Source organism: Alosa sapidissima, chromosome 8 (assembly GCF_018492685.1).
Source record: "Alosa sapidissima isolate fAloSap1 chromosome 8, fAloSap1.pri, whole genome shotgun sequence".
Lineage (NCBI taxonomy): Eukaryota > Metazoa > Chordata > Actinopteri > Clupeiformes > Clupeidae > Alosa > Alosa sapidissima.
In genome coordinates, this window is record NC_055964.1 from 36717137 (window position 1) to 36744572 (window position 27436).

General features: G+C 42.8%; 1 protein-coding gene across 3 annotated transcripts in view; it reads right to left on the minus strand.

Annotated features, from left to right (window-relative positions):
* The window catches only part of LOC121715533 (C-type lectin domain family 4 member G-like), a 61227-nt gene that overhangs the window by 31375 nt on the left and 2416 nt on the right, over positions 1–27436 (minus strand). For all 3 annotated transcript variants that reach the window (XM_042101368.1, XM_042101367.1, XM_042101369.1), the window contains exons 2-4: positions 14642–14792; positions 8017–8133; positions 6736–6993 (exon numbers count right to left, since the gene is read on the minus strand). In XM_042101368.1, coding sequence (XP_041957302.1) covers positions 6736–6993; positions 8017–8133; positions 14642–14729 — 463 coding nt within the window. In that variant the 5' untranslated portion in view covers positions 14730–14792. The remainder of the gene's footprint in view (positions 1–6735; positions 6994–8016; positions 8134–14641; positions 14793–27436) is intronic.

The window sequence follows — 27436 nt, forward strand, 5'->3', positions numbered from 1 at the left end:
AAGAAGCAGTATCCTTAATTCTTCTGCAATGTAGGGCTAGATCGTTTTGCTTTACAAATTAAGTAGTCACTTCTGTTGCTAGACAACCCTAAACAAATGCTATGTGGTCTGTTTTTAACATTTCTCTAGTGTTAATGCATCGTATTCAGCTCAAAAAGTCGGTTCAGTCCCAATTCGGCCGTGTGTGTGTTTCTGAAAATAAAACAGATAATAAGTACGTGACTACGTTAAATAAACCACTGCCTATTTAGAGCATGTTACATGCATCACGTAACGTAATGACAGTTATCTGAAGAAATGCGCATTGTAGGCTAAGCTAGAAGCTAAGAACAGCGACTTTGCTAACGTTACACCAAGCATCACATCAGCAAACATGAATTTGATAAAATCCCTTCCCTAGTTTGTAACGTTATACATTAACGTTAAACTCAAAATGTATGTGCTACATAATTCGCAGACATGCTGAATTATGTAGCACATACATTTTGAGTTTAACGTTAACAACCCTTTTCCCAATTTATGAAGTTGTGCGTCTATGAGCAAAGTAGACATATGGTTCTACTTTGCTCATAGACGCACAACTTCATAAACTGTATGATATGTTGCCTTAGACTACGGTAGGCTAATGCAGCTACTGCTAGAGACTAGATAGATAGATACTTTAGTCATCACCAGACGTGTAACGTGAAGTCGTGCATGGATGTGATGTCTTCGTCCTGCAGACAGTAGCCAGAGCGCTCTCAACTCCGCTGCCATGTGTGAATAAACAAACGTCCCCCCCATGTCCCCGGTATAACGTTATTGTCGGGTCCTTAGGAGGTATTTGAAATGACCAAATGCAAATGTCATCCGAAGGACGTGACGGTGACGTCCCCAGAAAGTCCTGCACCGGACGTCACGCAATAACCAAACGATAACTTGCTCCAGACGTCAATAAGGTCACCGGAACGTCCACTAGAGAACATGACGTTCAGGACCAATCGGGGACGTTGTGAATGTCGGCATAAGGTCCGGGGGACGTCCCGTGTTTGTCGGGTAATCATTAGCCTTTCAGACATTAGAATGTCATTATAATGCTGCTAACATTAGCCTACATGCTGCAACACAGGTATGAAATATATGTTTTAGTGACTTTGTTGTTTCTATGAACATGAATTGTTGTTTATAGGAAACATCAACTTAGTCAAGGCATAAAAAGCCCTGTATATCCTCATTAAGTACTTAAAGTTTTGAACTAGCTAGCTAGCTGATAGCTACCACCAGCTAGCAGCTAGACACTGCAATAAAATGGTTAGCAAACCGTCCATGCCCCCGTGAATATTTCACTGTTTCAAGGACGAAATCAAGAGTGTCCAAAGGGGTGAAAACCACTTTAAATCGGGTCACATTATTGACTGTTGTGTGTCTGAGGGTTAGCTTGTGGGTTTTGTAAGGGCCAGCATGAGGGACAAGACACAGAAGACCCATCCCCCTCTACATGAGCAGCCCCTGTGCCTCTCTGCCGACAGCGTGAAGAGGACACTTGCTGCTATCAACACCCGTAAGGCAACAGGTCCAGACAACATCCCAGGTCGTGCGCTGAAGGACTGCGCAGGGGAGCTTAAGGATGTCTTCACAGACATCTTTAACACTTCCCTGAAGCAAGCCATCGTCCCATCATGTTTCAAAGCTGCCACCATCATACCTGTGCCGAAGAAAACTGCTCCATCCTGCTTCAATGACTACCGCCCTGTGGCACTGACACCCATCATCATGAAGTGCTTTGAGCGGCTTGTCATGTCACATATCAAAGCCATTCTCCCCCCCACCCTGGACCCCTTCCAGTTTGCATACCGAGCCAAGCGGTCTACAGAGGATGCAATCTGCTCTGCCCTCCACCCAGCCCTCACCCACCTGGAAAAAAGAGACTCATATGTGAGATTGCTGTTTATAGACTTCAGTTCTGCATTCAACACCATAATACCACAACAACTCATCTGCAAACTGGACAAACTGGGACTCAGTACCTACCTCTGCAACTGGCTACTGGACTTCCTCTGTCAGAGGCCCCAAGTAGTACGTGTTGGCAACAATACCTCAAGCAGCATCACACTGAGCACAGGGGCCCCCCAAGGCTGCGTGCTCAGTCCGCTGCTCTTCACCCTGCTGACGCATGACTGCACTGCAACCTACAGCAACAATCACATAGTGAAATTTGCTGACGACACAACTCTGGTGGGTCTCATCACCAAGGGCGACGAGACCCAATACAGGTTGGAGGTCGACCATCTGACCACGTGGTGCAGGGACAACAACCTCCTGCTGAACGTCAGCAAGACCAAAGAGATTGTTGTTGACTTCCGGAGAGGTCACACCCAACACCTGCCACTGACCATCGACGGTGCTGTGGTGGAGAGAGCGAGCAGCACCAAATTCCTGGGGGTGCACATCAGCGAAGACCTCTCCTGGACCACCAACACTGCATCACTGGCGAAGAGAGCTCAGCGCCACCTGTACTTCCTGCGGAAACTCAGGCGAGCAAGTGCTCCACCAGCCATCATGACCACATTCTACCGAGGCACCATTGAGAGCATCCTCTCCAGCTGTATCGCTGTGTGGGGCGGAAGCTGCACTGAATACAACAGGAAAGCCCTGCAGCGCATAGTGAACACAGCTGGAAGGATTATTGGTGCTTCACTCCCCTCCCTGAAGGACATTTACACCACCCACCTCACCCGCAAGGCGACCAAAATTGTGAGTGATGCAAGTCACCCCGCTCACAATCTGTTCGATCTACTGCCCTCTGGGAAGAGGTACAGAAGCCTGCGCTCCCGCACTACCAGACTCACCAACAGCTTCATACACCAAGCTGTAAGGATGCTGAACTCTCTCCCTCCTCTCCCCCCTCCACCCTCAGCTACATAACATCCTGGACATTGGACCCACAATGGCCGCGTGCACTACTCCACTTGCACACTTGCACACTTGTACACTTTACAACTTGTTGTTGTCCTGAAAACACAACACATCTGCTGCTCTTACATAACTTGCACCACTATGTCACTTTCTTTCTTACTTAGGTCAAACAGAACTACCCAAGCCTTTTATTGGCCTGACTTTGCACTAGTATTTTATTGACTGTCTATGCACAATTTAAACCAAATTTTGCTGCTCTTATTTTTTTTCATTATTATATGTGCCCTCTTATTTACTTACTTTTTTGTTTACTTGAATGTTATGTTTGTCTGTGGACTTAAATTGGTAAAATATGTCTTGTCTTCACCGTGGGATAGAGAGAAACGTAATTTCGATCTCTTTGTATGTCTGGAACATGTGAAGAAATTGACAATAAAGCTGACTTTGACTTTGACTTTGACTTTGAGACCTACAAATTTGTGTGGTGATTTTTGCAGGGAGGTTGGTAATGCTAGTTAACATTAGCTAGGCTACTGTAGCCTTCATACTGTATATCATCAGTCATTAACCTAGAAATACTTCTTCGTACATTTAATGAACATTTTGTGTAATAATTCACAGCAAGTTAATAAACTGAATATGGTGGTCCAAGAGCCGATCATGCACCGGTCCATGCATCAGGATGGCAGTCAGATACGAAGCACTGCACAATGTTGCTAAAATTAACGTTAACCGCTTTCACACACACACACACGATATAAAATACACGATGGTAACATTCAATACCAAAAAACTATTATTTACACGATTACTCCTGAAATAACTGCTATTAACTGCACATTCACTATATAAAAATCACTGTTTGGAGGAAAGGGTTCGCGTCCTGTCACCTGTTAAATGATTTCACGCGTGGGTTGTGCTGCTTATATATTATTCAGTGAGGCGCGGTGGTTTATGGGATTAGTTCCTTCACTCGGAAATGAAAATATGTACACAGTCTTGTACCTTTGACGTTTTTTGGACTTTCTCTTCGTTTTTTCACTCGAAATGATATGTTGTATGCTTATGACTTACGCCGTAGCTGATTAAGACATGCTCTAAAACTCTTTAGATACAGATTTTTCCAAAACGTCAATGGGAGAAATGAATGGGAAATTTACTTCCGGAAACTAAGCTCTCTTGGAGGAGGGGCGGGACTGTGATGCTCTATTTCATGGCTGCTCTGTACTGGCTACGTGTTCATGCTCTTGTCAATCAGTAATGTTATGGTTTCTTTTTATTTATTTCAACTACCATTGGTTTTCACCATGGCAATGGAGGTAATTATGAGGGCATCATAATGGGTTGTCAAATGGTTTGTTAGAGGGAAACGGCTGCAGGATGGCACTCAGTTACCTCCCATCTGAGCCTATGTGGGTGACATGACCATGCTCAATGTACCCGTTGGCCATGTATCTGTCGGCTCCATGTACCCATAGGCCAAGTTGAATGACAAAACGGATAACAAGGATATAGCCTAGCAAATGTAGAGGTGTATCTATTAAAGGCACACTATGCAGGTTCTTTAGCTTAATATGCAAGTTTTTTAGCTTAATTTACCTTCATTTAACAGCTTCAGAGTCATTGGAATGGTTATATGACTTTTTTCGGGTTGAATTGTGGCCGTCTCGCTTCCCCCTAGCGCCTGTGAGCGGAAAAAACACCCTTGCAACTGTGGGCCGGCGGGCCGACGGCCTCAGTGTCAGGAAGTATAACGAGTGTAACGAATTGCTTTACTGTATTCAAATACACATACACGCCAGGCACCGGCTAGAAAAAGGTAGCGATGGAGTTTCTCAGACATTCGTCATGACAGAGCCAGCGAAAAAGAAGCAAAAAACGAGAAAACAGTAAGGAAATTGCCAATAGTGCATAGTTTACCTTTAGGAGAGGGAAACTAGTGCAAGAAGAGCTGTATATTGATGGTGATCCCGTCTATTGTGGAAAACATGACGAGTTTAGGCAGGTGGTACAATGTTGTTGGGCAGGAGCAGAAAAGAAGAAAAGAGTTTGGTCTTGGTACCAGTTGGAAAGTGTGGGGTACTGTAAGTCCACAGCACAGGAGAAGAGACAGATGGAAAGTGTGGGGTAAGTCCACAGCACAGGAGAAGAGACAGTTGGAAAGTGTGGGGTACTGTAAGTCTACAGCACAGGAGAAGAGACAGATGGAAAGCGTGGGGTAAGTCCACAGCACAGGAGAAGAGACAGATGGAAAGTGTGGGGTAAGTCCACAGCACAGGAGAAGAGACAGTTGGAAAGTGTGGGGTAAGTTTACAGCACAGGAGAAGAGACAGATGGAAAGCGTGGGGTAAGTCCACAGCACAGGAGAAGAGACAGATGGAAAGTGTGGGGTAAGTCCACAGCACAGGAGAAGAGACAGTTGGAAAGCGTGGGGTAAGTCCACAGCACAGGAGACATTTATATATAATGTATTTATTTACGATACATGATGCATTAAAAATAATTGATGTCCTATTTTTTTTTTAATTAAGGCATTAAGACAAAAGGCAAAATATGTTTTTATTCCTCCCTTTAGTCAATTTCAGCATGGGTGTCTTAACTTTTGCACAGCACTGTATAAACTATATAGACTTCTCTTTCATGCCATTACACTGTATTGGTGCCTGTCACTTTAATGCCGTGACGGCCCGTGACGCTGGCTTGATTCTCACGGTTTTAAACTAACTTAGTAGCGTTGTTGTGCATGGTGCATAAGAATATGTGGATGAAATTAATTATGTTTCCCATGTCATTTGGTAAAATAAATGGTCAAAAATTCGAAGAAAATTCACTTGGATTATAGCAGATAAGTGTCTTGTATCATATCTATAATTTTGATGAGCTCTACAGGAATTACAAACTATCTCAGATGTAAATGCTTGCGTATCCTATTACTCAAATTCACCAATAGGCTAGCTAGACCTTAGTTTCACAGCCTAGGTATGTTAGCAACACAGGGCTTGAAAGCATTGCCTGTATCACAAACAAAAACAAAACAATGCGTCAAATTTATCTGGGAATAGGCTACTGAAGGTAGGGGCGAGCTATCTCGCTGGCGTGTTTAATTTGGTTCCTTGGTTAACATAATGTAGGCTACGTTTTTTTGCACAAAATTGCGTCTGCTAATAAACTTAAACATAAACACAAACAAGCGTGATCTGCTGTGGAATCCCTGACTGCGCCTTCAACGTTAGCCTACTATTATTTGTTGACATGAAACCTGAACGAACGGCAGCTGTTCCTGAAGTTCACTTGCGTCTATTTTTTTTTTTTTAATTAGGCAACTTTTTTTGCAGTGGCGCTTGAATTCCAGGAGCGGCGCTGCGCCGCTGATGAATACATTGTAGGGGAAACACTGGTGTTACGTAGCTAGACGACATTAACATTGGGTGCGTTAACATTACAAGATAGTGTTACGTAGCTAGACTGCATCAAGTCGAATAAGCCTATTAACATTACAAGATAGTGTTACGTAGCTAGACGACATTAACATTGGGTGCGTTCATCTTCAGGTTGCCGCTTACAGCTCTGGCTTAAAGCAATGGCTAAGTCCACTGTAGAAGCCCAGCATGAAGTGCCATAGGGTGCTGTAAGCTGAAGCATGAATTCAAATGCACCTATTCTTACAGGCTAGTCTTGCAGAGGTAGACAACTTTAACATTACATGCTTGTCTTGCGGAGGTAGACAACATTAACATTACAATTTTTATTATGGACCTGTGTATGCTTTAATACACGTGTTTGGTATTGATTTTTCCACCAGCAGGCTAGATTCATCAAATTGAAAAACAAACAGCTTACCAAGTTGCAAAACACGGACATCTTCTCGCTTTTTCTGCTCTTCCAGGGTTTTGATTTGAGACAGGAGACGGTCACTCATGGCGCTCTCTCTGTCCAACTGCGCCTGCAGAAGGCTTCTGTCACTGCGGGCTTTGTCATAGTCATGCTGGAGGGAGTCCATCACAGCCTTCAGGCGGACGCGATCGTCTCTCAACAGCTTCAGCTCGCTTCGCACTGCTGTGAAGTTCAGGGACGACTGGCTCACACCCATGCCTTTGACTGGACACACAGAGACAGTTGAAGACAGCATTACTGTATTTGGCAATACTGTTTATCTGAAACAATTGATGAGCAATCAATTAGTTGTCAAGTATTAAATTAATCATCAACAATTTGAGTAATTGATTGGTGAGTTTTAATTTTCTTAAGAATTGATGCTTATGATTCTGATCTAGTTTCTTACATTTTAATATTTTCCTAACTCCTCAATAGTGATATGTACTGAATAGGGTGTGGACTAAACAAGGCATTTGAACCCACTGTCTTGGGCTTTGGGAAACACTGAATTTAAGCATTTACACCATTTTGTTACTTATAAAGTTTGTCACAAAGTGGTTAACCTGCTTTTAAAAAACAAAGCTTTCCATCAATCAAAATATTTAGATACTTGTAACTGGTGATCCTTTCTAGAACAGCAAAACAAAACATCAAATAACAACATAATCAAAAACTCAACCATATCACACTCATCCCTAAAAAGTGATCACGTGGGCTATGCTGTTCTGACACACAGTAATGACCGGAATGTAAACGGCAAAGCTAAATTTGGTAGCTTATTGTCAGAAGATGATTAAGTTGTAAATTGTTGTGTTATTTAAAAAAAAAAAACTGTTTTAGATTTCTACTGACTTTCAGCCATATCATACTCACTGAGTACAGCACTGAGTACAGCCATATTATACTCACTGAGTACAGCCATATCATACTCACTGAGTACAGACATATCATACTCACTGAGTACAGCACTGAGTACAGCCATGTCATACTCACTGAGTACAGCTCTGAGTACAGCCATATCATACTCACTGAGTACAGCCATGTCATACTCACTGAGTACAGACATGTCTATCATACTCACTGAGTACAGCACTGAGTAAAGCCATATCATACTCACTGAGTACAGCACTGAGTACAGCCATATCGTACTCACTGAGTACATCCATCTCATACTCACTGAGTACAGACATGTCTATCATACTCACTGAGTACAGCACTGAGTACACCCATGTCTATCATACTCACTCTGTATAGCCATGCCGATCACAGCCATTAGGAGAGCAGCACTGATCAGACCCAGAACTCCTGTAGCCAGCTGATACCGCTTGGAGGATCCGTAGCCTCGCACTGTAAACAGAGACACTGCAGAGGAGAGCAACTGACAGTCAGTGTCTAAAAACACAGCACTGTAAACAGAGACACTGCAGAGGAGAGCAACTGACAGTCAGTGTCTGAAAACACAGCACTGTAAACAGAGACACTGCAGAGGAGAGCAACTGACAGTCAGTGTCTAAAAACACAGCAACACAACATCAAAACATAACAAAACACAACATCAGAACAGAGCATAAATACAACATAACATCATAACAGCCGAGTTCATGCTCGTGAGAATTTGTAGAAAGTAGCTAAAAAAAAAAGGCTGTATTATGGTCGAGCGACACTACAAGGTGAAACAGCATATTGCTTGATGTCGGCTGTAGGCCTAGTTCTAAATACATGTAGGTTACACAGAACGTTACAAATTAACATTACAGTGTCAAATTGGGTGCTTAATATTTTAATGTATGCCTGCTTTTAGCTCAGTTAACGACAATGTTAGTGCAGTATCTTATCTGGCCGGTAGGGTCTGACTGTAATGTTCTTATAGTGTGTGTACACGTAAGTGATTCAGCTTGGATAGCTGCATATTACCCACCATATGGCCCTGGCGAGATAACTCTCCCTCGTCGGAGCTAGGTGACTTTTGCAGCCCTGATGTAATGCCAAATACTTCAGTAAACAACTCAACTTTACCTTGGGATTCATGTCGTGTCATTAATCTTGCCTCGGAGACTGTGAGTACGATATATCCATTGATTGATGTCAGACGGGAGTCCTGAGCTAGCCTGCCAGCTAACTAGTATATCCAGCGGACACTTAATGATTAGACAAAAGTAAACACACGACAATATGCTGATACGGCTTTATGTTTTTCCCTATTACAGTGTCACACAGTGGCATATTTCCTGACATTCACTAAATGAAGGTGTACGTGTAACGGAGGCAGACTGAGCTAGCGTGCTAGTTGCCCGTGTAAATCCTCACAGCCCTAACCTTAAGAACGCTTCTAACCGCTGAGTTAGAAGCCTGGGCTTTTAGCTCAGTGGTTAGAGCATTCATCTACCGACCTTCTGACATTGGTACCGTGACCCGGATGGGAGTGAGGATTTAGGGAGGTGAGTGTAACGGAGGCAGACTGAGCTAGCATGCTAGTTGCCCGTGTAAATCCTCACAGCCCTAACCTTCAGAACGCTTATAACCGCTGAGTTGGAAGCCTGGGCTTTTAGCTCAGTGGTTAGAGCGTTCGTCTCCCATGCCGGTGTGTGTGTCAAGGTGGCGGGTTCGAGGCCCGTGGGCATAGGCTGCTAGACATAAAGGAAACCTATGGTGCGTTCATATGCATGGGGAAAAAATGTTCCAACCAATCGGATTTTGTTGTTGAGTGGTGTGGTGTATCTTGGGCAGTTCAGTATTGCTAGCGCGCTAGTAAACCATACGCAAAGAATGGGATTCCCGCTAGCATGCTAGCTAGCTTTGTATGCTAAGCGAAAATACCAACATACAATTCATATTGCTTATTACGAAACAAAATGTTAATGTTTGTATACGAAACAGTTTGTATGAATTACCCAAAATTCCCAGTTAATTCCTGTAAATTCCCATTAAGGCGAGACACTACAGGTTAATAGGGTAAAATTTTTAAATAATAGACATCACCATGAAACTTTCTCAGTTGATTACTTACACAAGTATGAACAAAAAATGTATTACAAGTTTTTGAAATTCGAAGGTTTAATTATGCAAATTAGGCATTATCTCATTAAATATGCGCAAATTTGCATATATTTTCGGTAGATAGATCTGAACATATGATAAAGCCTGGTACAAAATTATTCTTTCATTTTGTTTGCATACAAGATAAAAATAAAATTACAGAGGGATTTCAGGATATCTGCTTTCATTACCTAGGAAATCAGAATATACTGTCCATAGCCTTAAAAAAATCGATTTTTGCCTTATATTTTTGATTAAAATGTCACATAAATCAGGCCAGGAATGATTTATTAACAAATCCCTCTGTAAATATCTTCAGAATACTGCTAAGTGTATATCTGGAAAGTTTGGTGTACATAGGTGCTACATAGGCTGAGATGTTTCTACTGGAAAATGATAAAAACTCAATTTGAGAAAACAGCCTTGGAACACAGCCAAGAGATTCCTTTCTCAGCCTAGACTCGCCTTTGAACTTTCGCGATTAGTTGCGGTTACAAAGGAAGTGTCCATATTTGGATAGCAAAACGTCATGCAGGAAAAACAGAGCTTTCCAACGGTACTACACATGTTATGTTTTGTATCACGGTCGCGGTAGAGCATGAAACGTTAGAAGACTAACTTTTGGTGAATTTAGGAGAAATATACAGGCGCGAGTAGACAAAATGTAATGAAATAAACACCTAAATGTGTAAATCGGGCTTTGTTGTTGTAGTAGTGTGAAGGAATACATGCTAAGGTAGCAAATTAGCCCAAAATCTCGAAATTGACCAGTGCATGAAAAAACAATGTTTTCACCTGCCGTGTCTCGCCTTAATTCCCATAATTTCCTTTAATACCATGAAAGTTTCCAATTTGGAATATTTCCAAAATTCCCCAACTTAACTTCCCATGGTAAGTTTCCGTAAATTTACCGGAAATTTTCTGCCCCTTTGCAACCCTAGTAGTGTCACACGAAGTTAGCTAAACTGCTAGAATGAGCAACAAAAACAAGCATCTTTAGCAGGTCACTGGCCAGAGTGTTTGAGTTGCGAGAGCCGCTGCAGAGATTTCTTACAGAAAAAAAGTCACCGTTAGCTGCATATTTTAGTGATGAGGGCTGGGTGTCAAAACTCGCTTACCTGTGTGACATATTCGGGTTGCTTAATGACCTCAACCTGTCACTCCAGGGGAGAATGACGACTGTCTTTAAACTGGCAGATAAAGTCGCTGCATTTAAAGCCAAGCTTGATTTGTGGGGACGACGAGTGGACCGGGGTGTATTTGATATGTTCCAAACAGTAGTGGGGGTTTTGGGAGAGACTGAGGCAGGGCCCTTTCTCTCGCAGCTGGTGCGCGATCACCTTGTTGCACTTTCAAATGAGTTTGAGCGTTACTTCCCATCCTCCAAAGATCCACGGCAAACCAATGAGTGGGTCCGCAACCCATTTGTCAATATCCCGAATAGTCCTAACTTGTCAGCGCAGGAGGAAGAGCAGTTGATCGAAATTGCAAATGACGGTGGTCTTAAGAGTGTGTATAAGGAAACCTCTCTGGCGGGTTTTTGGATCAAAACCAAAGCAGAATATCCCGAGATAGCCGTAAAGGCGCTGTAAACGTTTCCCACCACGTATCTATGCGAGGCCGGGTTTTCGGCAATGACTGCAACTAGACCAAATTGCGCAATCGACTGGACATCTCAAACACACTGAGGGTGTCACTGTCTTCCATCACCCCCAGATGTAAGCTTCTTGTTGCAGGGAAACAAGCAGGGCTCCCACTGATTATATTCGTAATGCACGTTTAGTTCCCATGTTTTGTTCCCATATTTTGTTAAGCATGTTCACACTTATAGATGTAGCTTCAAGTTGTTCAATATTCATAGTTCATATTGTTCAATTTTCACTTCTTCAAGTTCACGTTTTTCACAAGAGATCGTTACCTTCACTGTTCATACATAACTGGAGCTAGTTCTTTTCAAGTAATGCATGCACAACACATATGGAACATGAACCCCCGAACCCCCCCCGCCGGTCCGTGAAAAAAAAAAAAAGCAATCAAACCGGTCCATGGTACATAGAAGGTTGGGGACCCCTGCATTGGGCTACATTGTTAGATAGGGATAACCCCATTATAATCACCCACTTTGGATATTGGAGTTTACCGACTGCGATCTTCAGTTTTAAAGGATAATTCCGGTGTGATTTTGACCTAAAGTGTGTTGAAACATGATAGCGAGTGTGAACGTATGTCTCATAGCTCACCTCGGCTTGTCACCTGCACTCAGAAATCTGGCGCTAGTTAGCCAATGCTACCAACAGTGTTTCGTTGTGGTGCCTCGGGCATCGGCCTAGCCATGCAAATAAATCACTGTTTTACACCATTTACGAGGCTCAAAGTAGCTCCATACTTCATTGGTAGACTTCCGAGGGCCTTGAAATTTAAAACGAGACATGGAGAACTTTGAAAAAGTAGTTCATTTACAAGACGGTTTATACAGACAGTACCGTAAGGAATTTTACCGTTCGACGCCATCATGTCACGATAAGTCGAGCGACGAGTACGAACGAACATGTATGATAAGGGATCAGATTCCAAACATAATTCAGTGGAAATTTATGGATTCAGTTGCTTTCAGTAGCCCCAACATTCTTTCTCTAAATTATTAATCTACACACCTCAAGCACGTCTTGACTCTTTATAAACAAACCTCAAAGCAAAAGTGAAATTTTGTGAAGTCAATTCTTTGTTAGGCTATGTGATGACACCATTTTACTGTAGGCCGTTCACCATGTTTACATTTTCAAAATCAAAGACTGGTTTGTGTTCTTGGATTTAAATGACATCCAGAAGGTCATTGAGAACGTCCACGTTCCACATTTTCATATCAACCTAAATTAACAAGGTGGTGGGTCAGTCTGGTTCTATTTTAAAGGGACACCAGGCAACGTTTTCGTGTTAATTAATCATCTTCGTAAGTTGGTATATGGTTAAATGACTCATTACAGGGCGAATGAAGACTCTCTCGCCCGTCCCTACTGCCTGTAAGAAGAATATCCCACTTGCAAGTTCGGTGTATCCTACCCTCCGACCGAAGCAGGATCAGTTTACATCCTGCATACAGCACAGAGGCAGGCTAACGAAACTCTAGCGATTGTTGCAAACATGTGTATAATGGCAGAGACAGTGAAGAAGCAGCGAAAACCCTTGACGGAAGATGCAAAGAAAAGGAAAAAAGCTTCAGACCGAGCGAGGTGGAGTTTCGTAGAGAAAAAGCATCAAGCTTGCCTGGTGTCCCTTTAAATAGATTACGCCTCTTTGGCCGCCTTGATTTCGAACTTGTATGCTGTGGGTGTGACAGAAGTGGGATGGGAGAATATGCATAACTGAAAAGTGAGTAACTGAAGCACGTAAAAAAAAACTTACATGCGATCTATGTGTGAATGGGAGAATTCCCCCCTTAAAGGGACACCAGGCAACGTTTTCGTGTTAATTAATCATCTTCATAAGTCGGTATATGGTTAAATGACTCATTACAGGGCAAATGAAGACTCTCTTGCCCGCCCCTACTGCCTGTAGGAAGAATATCCCGCTTGCAAGTTCAGTGTATCGTACCCGCCGACCTTCAGTCTCACAAAGTCTCAGACATCACGAGAAGCAGGATCAGTTTACATCCTGCATCCACAGCACAGAGGTAGGCTAACGAAACGCTAGCGATTGTTGCAAACGTGTGTCTAATGGCAGAGCCGGCGAAGAAGCAGCGAAAACCCTTGACAGAAGATGCAAAGAAAAGGAAAAGAGCTTCAGACCGAGCGAGGGCTCGCACACCTACAGACGCTAGGGGGAGTTTTGTAGAGAAAAAGCAGGCTTGCCTGGTATCCCTTTAAACTGCAAGTTTAATTGAAGCTAGCCAGAATAATATATACTTGTTAGCAGAAGCTAGCCAGAAGAATGCATACTTGTTAGCATATTAGAATGGAAGCTAGACAGAATAATGTAGCCTACTGTATACTTGTTAACATATTAGAATGGACACTAGACAGAGTAGTACAAGGATACAAGGAAGTTTAAGAAAGGTGGGGGAGGATTGGGATTGGGGGGGCACCAACAAGGAGCACCCAAGAGCAACTGGGGCAAGGAAAAACTCCCTTGTAGAAGAAACCTTGGGCAGATCCACGGCTCAAGGGGCTAACCCAACTGCCAGGGGTCTTGGTGTGTGTGTTGGGGGGATGACAAGGGAGATGGGATAGTGTGCTGTGTATGTGGGGAGAGGGCAGTGTGCAATATGTGTGTTGGAGAAACTTCCTCATGAGATAATGTGCTGTGTATGGGGGGGGGGGCAGTGTGCTGTAAGTATGTTGGGGATGTGTGTTGGAGAAGCTTCCTGATGAAATAATGTGCTGTGTATGTAGGGGAGAGGGGGGGGGGGCAGTGTACTGATAGTATGGTGAAGGGTCTTACTATTGCAAGCATTTGCTACCGCTAGGGGCGCGTCTAGATTTCTAGGCTAAAACTTCTCCTGAGTCTCTCAGTTCTAGCTTTGTGACTACATAGGCTACTTCTTGATTTCAGCGGTAGGAATAATACATTGTTAGGATGAGAAGAGAATAGTGTAGCCTAGCCTACTGTATATTGTTAGCATGTTTTCTTTACACAGTGCACTGGTCAGAATGGCCTCTACGTCTGGTCCTGGTGGCATGCTTGACTTTCTTCAGTGTACTTCTTAGTATAGCTGCCTTTAAAATACTTAATTTTCTTTTCTACCATGTATTGGCCTATTTATTAGCATATCGCTATTTATGTGTTGCTGCAATATACTATATCGTTATATGGATATTACAGACTTTCGTATACTTGCCTTTCTGCAGGTTGTCCATGCTTTCATGTTCAGCATTGAAGTCGTCATACTGGTCGCTGTCCAGGCGGGACTGTCCTGTGTTCACCATTGGGACAATGTCTGTCTCTCTGTGTCTGTCTGTCTCTCGTCTCAATTCAGGATCTCATCCCATCTGTGGTCACATATCCATAAGCATAAACAACAAACTGACATAGAGGAATCATTGGATCATTTCCTCAGCAGTAGTAATGAAAATATGTTTCTAGATAGATAGATAGATAGATAGATACTTTATTGATCCCCAGGGGAAATTCTACATGATGTTCAAAAAACAACTACATTACAACTAATGCCATTTTATTTGGACTGGACTTATAATTTTAGAACAAAAACTGTATGGACCGCCAAAGCCACCTCATTGTATACGGACATTAACCTGGAGCTATGCCAATTGACACAGATCACTGAACGGAGAAGCCATTAACCTGAAACTATGCCAACTGACGCAGATCACTGAACGGAGAAGCCATTAACCTGGAGCTATGCCAACTGACGCAGATCACTGAACGGAGAAGCCATTAACCTGAAGCTATGCCAACTGACACAGATCACTGAACCGAGAAGCCATTAACCTGGAGCTATGCCAACTGACACAGATCACTGAACGGAGAAGCCATTAACCTGGAGCGACAGTACAGTACCTATAAACAGTGTTTATCCCCCCAGGTATTTCCGCTGGAGCGACAGTACAGTACCTATAAACAGTGTTTATCCCCACAGGTACAGTACCTATAAACAGTGTTTATCCCCACAGGTATTTACCTATAAACAGTGTTTATCCCCCCAGGTATTTCTATTTACCTATAAACAGTGTTTATCCCCCCAGGTACAGTACCTATAAACAGTGTTTATCCCCACAGGTACAGTACCTATAAACAGTGTTTATCCCCACAGGTATTTACCTATAAACAGTGTTTATCCCCCCAGGTATTTCTATTTACCTATAAACAGTGTTTATCCCCCCAGGTACAGTACCTATAAACAGTGTTTATCCCCACAGGTACAGTACCTATAAACAGTGTTTATCCCCACAGGTATTTACCTATAAACAGTGTTTATCCCCCCAGGTATTTCTATTTACCTATAAACAGTGTTTATCCCCCCAGGTACAGTACCTATAAACAGTGTTTATCCCCACAGGTATTTACCTATAAACAGTGTTTATCCCCCCAGGTATTTCTATTTACCTATAAATAGTGTTTATCCCCACAGGTACAGTACCTATAAACAGTGTTTATCCCCCCAGGTACAGTACCTATAAACAGTGTTTATCCCCCCAGGTATTTCTATTTACCTATAAACAGTGTTTATCCCCACAGGTACAGTACCTATAAACAGTGTTTATCCCCCCAGGTACAGTACCTATAAACAGTGTTTATCCCCACAGGTATTTCTATTTACCTATAAACAGTGTTTATCCCCACAGGTACAGTACCTATAAACAGTGTTTATCCCCCCAGGTACAGTACCTATAAACAGTGTTTATCCCCACAGGTATTTCTATTTACCTATAAACAGGTATTTCTATTTACCTATAAACAGGTATTTCCGCTTTCATAAATAGAATCTTGATCAATGTCATTTGGCCTTTTACAATATTTGTCAAATATATATATTGTCAAAGTGAAAGCAGATTTATACAAAGTAATGCAAAATAAATGATTGTATAAATATTCACCCCCTTCAAGTCAGCATAAGTAGGTACACCTTTGGCTGCACTGAAAGCGTGGAGCCTGGATAGGTCAGGTTGGATTAGGCTTGCACATCTTGATACTGCAATTTTACTCCATTTTCTTTGCAAAACCACTCTAGTTCTCTCAGAAGTGTTTGGAGTGTTTTGTAATTGTATAAAAAAAATAAAGACTGAAATATTCCATTTACATAATAAGTATTAACACCTTTTGATATGACACTTGCCACTGAGCGTATCCTACTTCTATCAATGGTCCTTGAGATGCTTCTACAACTTGATTGGAATCCACCTGTGCCTAAATGAATTCACTGGATATTATTAGCAGAGGCACACATCTCTTTATATAAGGTCTCACAGTTGATGGTATCTGACCACGGAAATTGCATGGGATATGCTTGTGAGTGCACATTTCGTGCACAAACGGTAGCAAAGTGTATTTTTCTGTCAATGTTGCTTGCCGTAGCACACCAGGTAGACCTACACATACGCGCACGGTGCAATATTGACACAAGCCAGAAGGGCGATTTTCCTAACTTCCACGTTGAGTATAGCGGTGTAAAAGAATAGATGAAGAACATTTTTTATAACATAGGCCTACAATGGTTTTACTTGTGTAGTGCTTCTTTACTGAATATAGTTCAAAGTTAACATTCTAGGTAACTTCGCATTGTCCGCTTCAGCACTAAATTGAGGACAGCAACACACACAGACTGCACCTCTCACAGAAGAAACGCACTACAACTACATGCCTTTTTAAGTTGATATTTAATTGGTTTGTTTTGTTCATTTTTCCGTTCGCTGGCACGCTGCAGGGGGGACTGCGCGTTGCTCCGAAGCCCCTTTGGTCTGACTCGTCAATAATCCAAAAATGTCCCTTTGGGTCTACAGCCCAGTATAGTTTGATATCTCTTTGTTCCATTAAAATTAATCCCATTCTTCCGACAGCTCAACCAAAGGCTATTTTAGATCACCTCCTTCACCTCTTGTACAGTAAGAATCAACAATGACAAGCCTGGGACTGAAGCCATGCAGACTCGGCTAGATTTAAACACAGCAGGCCGTTGCAGCAAGACAGTGAGCCAATCCTAATATCATAGGAAAACAGGTGGGGCTGTGTCATTAGGCTGATTGCCACTGACACCAGCTACTGTTACATACAAGACTTAAGTGTCTCAATTAAATCAATTAAACGTGACTATATCACACTGGGCTCCGCACTGCGCCTCTGTGCAAAGAACTTCAGTTCGTGGCGCCCCCTCTTCCTTCCCTCATCACAAAGTGTTTTCCACCAAAAGCTGTCACCGGTCTGCACGTCTGTTGTAACTGTGTTGACTGAAGGGATTGTGTGTTTCTGGTTAAATAAAACGGATATATGTAGTGTGTGTATATGTGAATATTTTCCTTATTTATTGATGTCATAAGCATGCTTTATAGGTAGCCTAAGTTAAGTTTATGCTAACATAGCCTAGCATTATTAACTTAAACTCGTCTCTCTTAGCATCTGTTGAACCTTCTTTTCATCTTCTGAAATTATCGATGCGCATTAAACGTCAAGCAGCTACTGTTACAATTAAATCAATTAAACGTGACTATATCACACTGGGCTCCGCACTGCGCTAGCCTGGCTAGCGCCACCACTTCTCAATGAGACGTGGTCTGGGAACCAAACGTTCATTTTCTCGTATTTGAAAAAAATGCCCAGATCCGTTTATTGGGTGCCACGGATGTCTATCAAATGCGTCTGTGCATAGCTCATCATCATCTTGCTTTCCCCCCTGTTGTGTGATTGGTTCCCTATCTCAGGCGAAAATTTGCTCCATGGTCTCCAGGCTGCCCTAGCAGCGTGAATCAAATCGCGCGCAAGGCAGCATGGGAACACCCAGGCTAGCACTGCGCCTCTGTGCAAAGAACTTCAGTTCGCGGCGCCCCCTCTCCTTCCCTCATCACAAAGTGTGGGCACAGAGCAACAACAACCCGCGCCTTGCCGTGCGGCTGCAGTCTACTTGGAAGCAGCGGGGAACATAGGACCCTTTTTTCAAAAAAGGGTCCTATGTTCCCCGGTAGTGGGGAACATAGGACCCGGGGAACATAGGGATGACCCCAATAACGCCAAGGGATCCGACTGAAATCCATAAAATAATTCACTTTTCTGTTTCAAAAACGTTTTAGCTATCTAAGATTGTTTGATTGCTAACGTTAGCAAACGCCATTCAAGTGACAGCCTTTGTTGTGCTTGATTGCTTACTTACTTGCCAGCACTGACCACTTTGTTATGTAGGTCAATTTTTATTGATATTACAGAAGTCTCTCGCTAGCAGGCTACTTCAGCCTCTAATCTAGAACTGACATTAGAGATCATGCCGTGAAAATGTGATGCCTTACGCTAAATAATACATTACTGCTGTGCTGTTATTACTGCTAGTGTAACAGATGCCAGCTAGCTTAGCTGTGCTTGTGGAACGTTGGTAAATCTCACTCCCCGACGCCTCAAGAGTGCTCCTGGCATGCAAGCCAGTAGCCTGGGCTAGTGGCTCAATTGTTAGCGCTCGCCTCCCAATCCGAGGTGCTGCTGTTTGCGGGTTCGAGTCCGGGCGTGTGCAGGGCTGAATCGCGCAGGTTCAACACAACGCAGGTTACACTAACAGCACTGGTAGTCGCAAATTAGCAAAGTGACGCATGCGCGACTCACATCGGGGAGTGACAGTCTTAACCAACGTTTTAGAAACAATACAGTCGGTTAAGACGTTCGGAAAGGTTACCACCCCCCATGAGGGGAAAAGCATGCTAACATCATACAATGGAAGTCAATGGGCGAACTCACTAGCATTTATACTTTATACATTCGTTTTACATTCAGGTGGAGTTCTGCTTGTTTCTGAACACAATAATTTAAAGGAATTGTGTTTACTTAACTGCTCAGTGTATGCAAACAACCTAATTCACCCTCGATTGCCCTAATGTCGACGACAAATTTCTCTGGAAGCTATATACGATGGTAGCGTCATTAGGTTGCTAACTGGCTAACTTTATATCGTCAGTGTAACATAACCAACTGGTACACATTACTTGTTAAAACTATTCCCACAGACATTGTAGGGAATGTGCATTCATGTGAGAATAAATTAAGATGCAATTTATGAGTGTGGTGTTACGGCAAAAGGCTTAGCTTGCTAAACCGAGCTACACAGTCCGGCCATTGAGACAGTTCTGGACGTTTAACTGGAATTAGCAAAATGAAGGAACTTAATGTTACCCTTAACCTCGTTGACACACATAACTCTCAGTTCAAATGTGTTTGTGCCGTTTATTGATGTTTGCTAAAAGATTTAATATTTTTATAGGTGTTTCTGTACTCAAGCCGGTGCACCTCCATTAGATTACATGCAATTGAAACTAATATTTTCCCCCTTGGGGGTGTTTCAACCACTGTAACCACGGCAACTGGGGGCGGTAACGACGATTATGACTAGATGCCGACTGTATGTATTAGCCAATGAGGGGCATGAAAGCATAGCAACCGTTTCCATGAAAAAAAAAAAAAAATGGGCTAGTGAGACTAGTGGGAGAGCAAACGATAAAAAATAACGATAAAGGTTTATTAACAATTCCATTTTGCATTTCAATACTGGCATTTACATTTAAATATCTGTCTAATGGTAAATGCATGCTGTCTTTGTATTTTCTGTGTCATGCCAGGTTAATAAATGTCTCTTCAATCTGTCTTGTTCGTTCGTTCTCACGCCAAGACCCCCCACCTGTTTCACTTCGGTCTGTCGTTCTCGTTAAGTCAGTCACTCATTCTTGGCAGAAGCAGAAGAAGCAGAGTGATTATGGCTCTGTAGCCTAGGCAAAATGGGGACTTGAAACCTTTTCATCAATATAATCTTTCTGCCAAGCCTTTAAACATGTTTGTCAGCATAGCATACTGGGTCTTTGTTCCTTTATGAATGAACACATTTTTTAAAAAGAAATTAGCTGATCTAGCTGTAGTCTAGAACTACTCTATTTACCTTCAATATGTCAATGTAATGTCAAGGTGAATGAACACATTACCTACTGCTGTTTTGTCTAAAAGTACACATAATCATGAAGTTGCAGCTATATTTGCCGCTACAATTACAGTGTTGTGTTGACCGTTTTCACAAACGAGGAGCTGAGAACCTGCATTCCATGATTCACCGCTGAACTACGTTGTAGGCTACCGGAAATGCGACTGAACGAAAGAACGAACGATTCAGAACGAATCATCTTGGCGAATTGAACTACGCGAACTGTGTCATGAAAACGAACAACAAAATCCACCTCTAATTGTGGCCAAATAGTTCAGTCTTTGTTTTGCCCTTCTTTCCTTGGTGGCCTCCCCCACCATTATCCTTCTTCAACGGTCACTCAGTTTGTGGTGATGGCCTGCTCTAGACAGATTTTCACATTTGCCATGTTCCTTACATTCCTTAATGATGGATTTCACTGGACTCCATCCACCCCCTCTCTTATGCTTGTCAAAAACCTTTTCTTTGAGTTGTTTGGAGTGTTTTTTTGTCTCTATGGTGGAATTATAGCCAGAAATACTGATTTCACCACCACTACCTCTGAAGTCAAAAACCTTGGTGTCATAATGGACTCTACCCCCTCATTAATCTCTCACATCAAATACATCACTAAAACAGCCTTCTTCCACCTCAAAAACATAAGACAAGACACACATAGGGGTGAGCGATATATATCGTCTGCGATAATATCGTGATTGTTGTTTTAACGATGTGCAAATTGACATTATCGAGTATTTAAATTACTTATGGGGTTTCTCATATACATTAGCCATAAGCTAACGCATTAGTTTCTATTCTGTAACTTGGAATGCTAGCCTACATGGTTGCTCTTAAACAAAACATCAAAGGAAACTAGAAAAGCATTTCCTGAAGGAAATACAGTGCATGAAAATGCAATAATATGAGGTAAAATATCATACAGAGTAAAAACAAACTATATTGGTTGCTAGGTAGATGAGGTTTAATATAGTTGGAATGACTGAACAGTTAAATAGGTGGATAGTTTAAATGGTTCAATTATTTAGGTAGATAGTTGACGATAACTGACAGTTGGAATGGCTCTAATGTTTGCTAGCAGTTATGTTAACAAAGTTAATAATGCTAACCAAGTTACTTAGTTAATTTAGCTAATGTTTTCTAGCAGTTTTTTAAAAAATGCTAATAACTATGTGACTTAGCTAATAGTATTTTAGCACAACTGCTATAAATTAAGAATGCTAACATGCTAACCATGTGACTTAGTTAATGTAGCTAATTATTTTTAGCAGTTATGCTAACCATGTGACTTAGCTAACCTAGCTAATCATTTTCAGTAGTAATGCTAACTAGCATGTTAACATGCTAACTATGCTAACCTTGTGACTTAGCTAACCTAGCTAATCATTTTTATTTGTTATGCTAACTATGCAAAAACTAGCAGTTTTGCTAAAAATGTTAACAATGTTAACTAGTTACAGTGGGTAGGAGTCATAGTTGATGACAAGTTAAAAGTTGTTGATAGACAGCTAGTTTAATAGATAGTTTAATAATAGTTTAAAAGTAGACTGTTTAAAAGTTGAATGTATATAGTTTAAAAGTTGTTGATAGACAGCTAGTTTATAAGATAGATAGTTTAATGATAGTTTAAAAAGTTGAATGTAAAAAGTTCAGTAGTTTAATGGGTTACATTGTTTAACAGTGGATTATTGTAGTGAGGACTTTTATTTTGAAACAGCTTTGGGCAGAGGAAACAGTTGAATAGGATGTGTAGTCTTAATTGACCCAGATTGTATGGCCTGAACACCTGCCATAGGATTCTAATTGCTTAATGGCCGTATTATGATGTCATAATCGGCAATGTTAAGTCTATGGGGAATTTTAAAACGTTTTTCTTTAATAGTTTAAAGTATAAAAGTTTCAAAGTTGAAAAGACATAGCAACCTGCTCCGTTTGAAGACCTACGTTACAAAGTTTGAATAAAGTTTCTTAGTTAAACTGTTCAAGAGAAATTGCGTACGGAAAAAGTGGTAAGCGGAATAATAATAAGTAAAAGTTGTTGTTGCCTAGGAAGAACAGTACAGTGCATTTTCATCCACTGTAATAACTGAGATGTACTCTGGTGGTCTGCTTAGTTTTACAGTGAATCCTATGTAAAGGTTTGAAAGGAACTTCAGCTTCAGACTTTCTCTTAGGAAACTGTTAGGCCTATTCATCTTCTTTAATGTAGCTGGCTAGACCATGTCATTGCCACACACACACAAGTGGGGGCAGAATTGGAAATGTGTCATAGAGTGACAATGCATTGGTTGATTTGGTTAAAAAGTCACAGGTTAGGTTATTGGTTATTATTGTAATGATGCTATTCATAAATAATGAGCTGTAATGTAACTCAGACTTTAACAAAAACAATTTTTCAAAGGATATTGACTAATTATCATTATCGTCAAAATCACAAAAAATATTGAGATATTATTTTTTGTCCATATCGCCCACCCCTAGATGACACACACACATCACAAAAACAGCCTTCTTCCACCTCAAAAACATCAGGCAAGACACACACACACGTCACAGATGTCGTAATTCGTCCGCCGCTCACAGCCCTCGAACCCGCCACCTCGACACACACCGGCATTGGAGTCGAACGCTCTAACCACTGAGCTAAAAGCCCAGGCTCCCAACTCAGCAGTTAGAAGCGTTCTTAAGGTTAGGGGTGTGAGGATTTACACGCGCAACTAGCATGCTAGCTCAGTTCGCCTCCGTTACATACACATATTAAATACATCTCTAAACAGGGTTCTTCCACCTCAAAAGCATTTCCAAACTCCTCCCCTCACTTAACCCCACCACTGCTGAGACTCTCATTTATGCTTTCATAACCTCCAGACTTGACCACTGCAATGCCCTGCTCTTTGGTGTCTCAGTAAAGAGATTAAACAGACCACAATACATACAAAATTCCGCTGCAAGAGTTCTCACTCATATCAGGCCTTGGCAACATATCACTCCCATCCCAGTGAGTTGGGAGAGAGAAAGCAAGAACACATAGGCTACTACTGGCCAAATCCTCTCCAATTGTTAGAATTGGACTCGGGGCGTTTGGGAACAGCTGAGGGAGGAGGCCAGGGCTCGAAATTAACGATGTCCCGACGTCCCGGGGACCATAAAAAATGCTTCCGGGACACAATAAAATGATGTCTGGGACAACTCTGGGACAGTAGAAAAAATGGCAAAGCAAATTTCAAAATAGGTACTTTTTTCCTAAACTGTTCACATGGGAATCTAAACGTATCTTTCTCGTCTGGATAAAATGATACAACATTTGACCTGGCGTAACGGACAGCTGGCAAAAGCGTCAGCCAGTTGATCTGTAAATAAGTGGTTTTGTAGCCTACACGCAGCCATACAACACTGTTTAGGCTACTGCTCTTCAAATCATGATAGGCTACAATGTTATTTTTGGTACAAATATAGTAAGATACCCAAATGGGCTGGGTGCTTGCGTTTCCTTAGGAATCCGCCATTTAATTGGTTAAATGTTAAGTGTATTAATATAATATTAAGTGACGGCGGTAGGCCTAATGGGTCACTTTCCGATATAGAGGTTAACTTACCTAACTAGCAGGCAGGTAAATGGCATTTGTTTTCATGACAGACGAGATGACAGTCCTCTCTGACTAAAACGCTGCGTGTTTTCTGTCAGTGACATACAAACGTCACCAATATCATGCTGAGCTAAATAGCCTACTGCAACTGCGATTTGACAAAACGATAGTGTTGCAAGGTAGCCTATAACAATGATAACAGTTATTTAAGTTAGCATTTGACATTTCGCTGTGGCAGTTCTAAGGCTAGGGGTGTCCAAACTGCGGCCCGCCACGCACTTTAATCCGGCCCGCCGAGCATTTATTAGTTTATCATAGATCCGGCCCGCCACGCACTTTAATCTGGCCTGCCGAGCATTTAGGTTATCATAGACCGCTCGCTATGTTTTCCATCAATAGACGACGTTGTGGCTACTGCAAACTGCTTTACACTCTTCTTAGAGAACGTTTACAATGTCAAAACAGCTTGTTACATCGGGATAGTTGCAGCAGATCTAACTCCGTTTTGCTACTTTATTTAATTGGGAACGCATTTGAGTGTGCACAAGAGGGTGAGAGCACGGCAGGAGAGTAGCCTATCTGACAGCTTCGTGGTAATTTCCCACGCTAATTGTTTTCACTGAGATCTGTGGCCATGACATCACACCAAACTGACATTGAAATTAAAGACACGTGAAAATAGATTATTGACGTAATGTTTTACAACCCTGTCAGTCAAAACGATGGACAATGAGAACGTCTAGTGCAACCTCAAAAAAGAGCCAAAAGCACAATCTCTGAAAATGAGTGTTGTGTGAAACAGCAGATGATTAATGTTAATAAAATGGTGTTTAATAAATTGTTCAGATCTGACATGGTGGACCAGAACGAGTTAATTAAGTGATGCAAGTTACTGATTATTATGCTGTTTATTATGTAGAATGGGGAAAAAAACAAGAACTTGAATTTGGGACACTGGTGGTTAAGTCCGGGACAGTGCCAAGTAGAATTCGGGACAGCTTCGGGACACTGAGAAAAAAAGTTAATTTCGAGCCCTGGAGGAGGCTACTTGAAACTGTGAGTTTCGGTCGGTGTGAGCGAGCGGACTTTCAGTTGACAGTAATTAACACCCTTTTGAACAATCTAAGCTGTGCGAACGTCAGAGGGCGGTCTACGCTGATCCATCATTAGTGAGACAGGAGGACAGCTGGATGCAATTCCTAGCAGAATGAAAATAGTGGGGTCTGCTGAAGCGGCAGCATAAGCGGCAGCCCTCGTTGCAGCCAGCCACGGTTAAGACGGACACGGTCAAGACAAGCAAGTTTACCTGTGCAAGTTCACCGCGCACAGGCACCGACAAAGGCAAAAATGTGCCGTTCCACCATATCTGTTATCACCGGCCATCGCAGAAAACGGCATCATGCCAAAAGGGGCAGAAATCGCCTTAACCTCCAGGAACTTCAACGGTCCTCACCTACAGAAACCTCCTTCTCCATGGGCTTGTGGAACTGTCAATCCGCAGTCAACAAAACCGACTTCATAGCTGGCTATGCCAACCACCTTTCGTTGGAACTCCTTGCTCTCACTGAGACTTGGATCAAACCAGAGAACACTGCCACCCCGGCTGCACTCTCCACTAACCTTACACTATCCCACACCCCTCGCCTATCTGGACGAGGGGGCGGGACGGGCCTGCTGATCTCCAACAAATGGAAATTCACCCCGCTACTGCCTTCAAACAAATATATCTCATTCGAATTCCATGCCATCACAGTGATCGCCCCAGCAAAACTCTACGTGCTGGTCATCTACCGCCCTCCAGGCCAACTACGCGACTTTATTGACGAACTTGACACTCTGCTATCCTCCATCCCTGAGCATGACTGTCCGCTTCTTCTTCTCGGTGATATGAACATCCACTTAGATGCCCCAGGCTCAGCGGACTTTTTGGCCCTGGTCCACTCCTTTGACCTCGAACTGGTTCAAAGCCCACCGACTCACAAAGCTGGCAAAGAGCTTGACTTGATCTTCACTCGGAACTGCAGCACAGACACCCTCATGGTGACGCCTCTCCATCTTTCTGACCACTTCTTCATCCAGTTCAACGTCAGCCTGTCAGAACAGCCTCCGGCTCCTCAGCCGATGGTCACGTTCCGCCGCAACATCCGGAACCTGTCTCCAACGCACTTCTCCTCTGTGGTTGCCTCCGGTCTACCTCCACTCAACACCTTCTCCTCTCTGGAGGTTAATGAAGCCACTGACTCGCTCTGCTCCACACTGACTTCGTGTCTAGACGAGCTGTGCCCTCTTACCACAAGGCCAGCTCGATCTAAACATTCTCATCCATGGCTAAATGATACCCTCCGATCGCAGCGCACCAAACTCAGAGCCGCGGAGAGGAAATGGCACAAATCCAAACTAGCTGACGACCTCAAAAACTACCAGACACTCCTGACCTCCTTCTCAGCCAGCATCACTGCTGCTAAGACTGCTTTCTACAATGACAAAATCAACAGCGCTACAGACACTCGAAAACTTTTCTCAACCTTCAAATCGCTACTCAACCCTCAGCTGCCTCCTCCTCCATCCAGCCTTACTGCAGATACCCTCGCCTCATTTTTTACAAACAAAGTGGCGGCAATCAGCAGTCAATTCTCTACATGCCCACTCAACACATCTGACTCTGATACCGCACTCCTACAACCTCTAGGGACTGCTGGAACATCTTTTTCAGCATTCATGCCTCTCTCCGAGAGTGAAGTGTCCAGACTCCTGACATGCAGCCGTCCTACCACATGCTCGCTGGACCCTATACCTACGAGCCTACTTCAGTCCATCAGCCCGACCATCGCTCCAGCTATCACACATGTGATCAATGCCTCGCTAACCTCCGGCACATTTCCAACAGCGTTCAAAATGGCCCGGGTAACACCGTTACTTAAGAAAGCTTCTCTCAACCCTGCTCAAGTCGAGAACTACCGCCCTGTCTCACTACTGCCTTTCCTATCCAAAGGCATTGAACGAGCAGTCTCCAAACAGGTCTCTGACTTCCTTTCACAGAACAACCTTCTGGATCCAAATCAGTCTGGGTTCAAAAGCGGCCACTCTACCGAAACGGCTCTGCTGTCTGTAACAGAAGCCTTAAAAGAAGCCAGGGCGACCGCTCGGTCATCAGTACTCATTCTGCTTGACTTATCGGCTGCCTTTGACACGGTTAATCACCGTATCCTTCTCTCTATACTCGCTGACATGGGAATCTCCGGTTCTGCTCTCTCCTGGTTTGAATCCTACCTCACAGGACGCTCGTTTAATGTATCATGGCTTGGTCAGCTATCCGCACCTCACCATCTCACCACAGGGGTCCCCCAGGGCTCAGTGCTGGGCCCCCTCCTCTTTGCTATCTACACCACCTCCTTGGGACAGATTATCCGTTCGCACGGCTTCTCATACC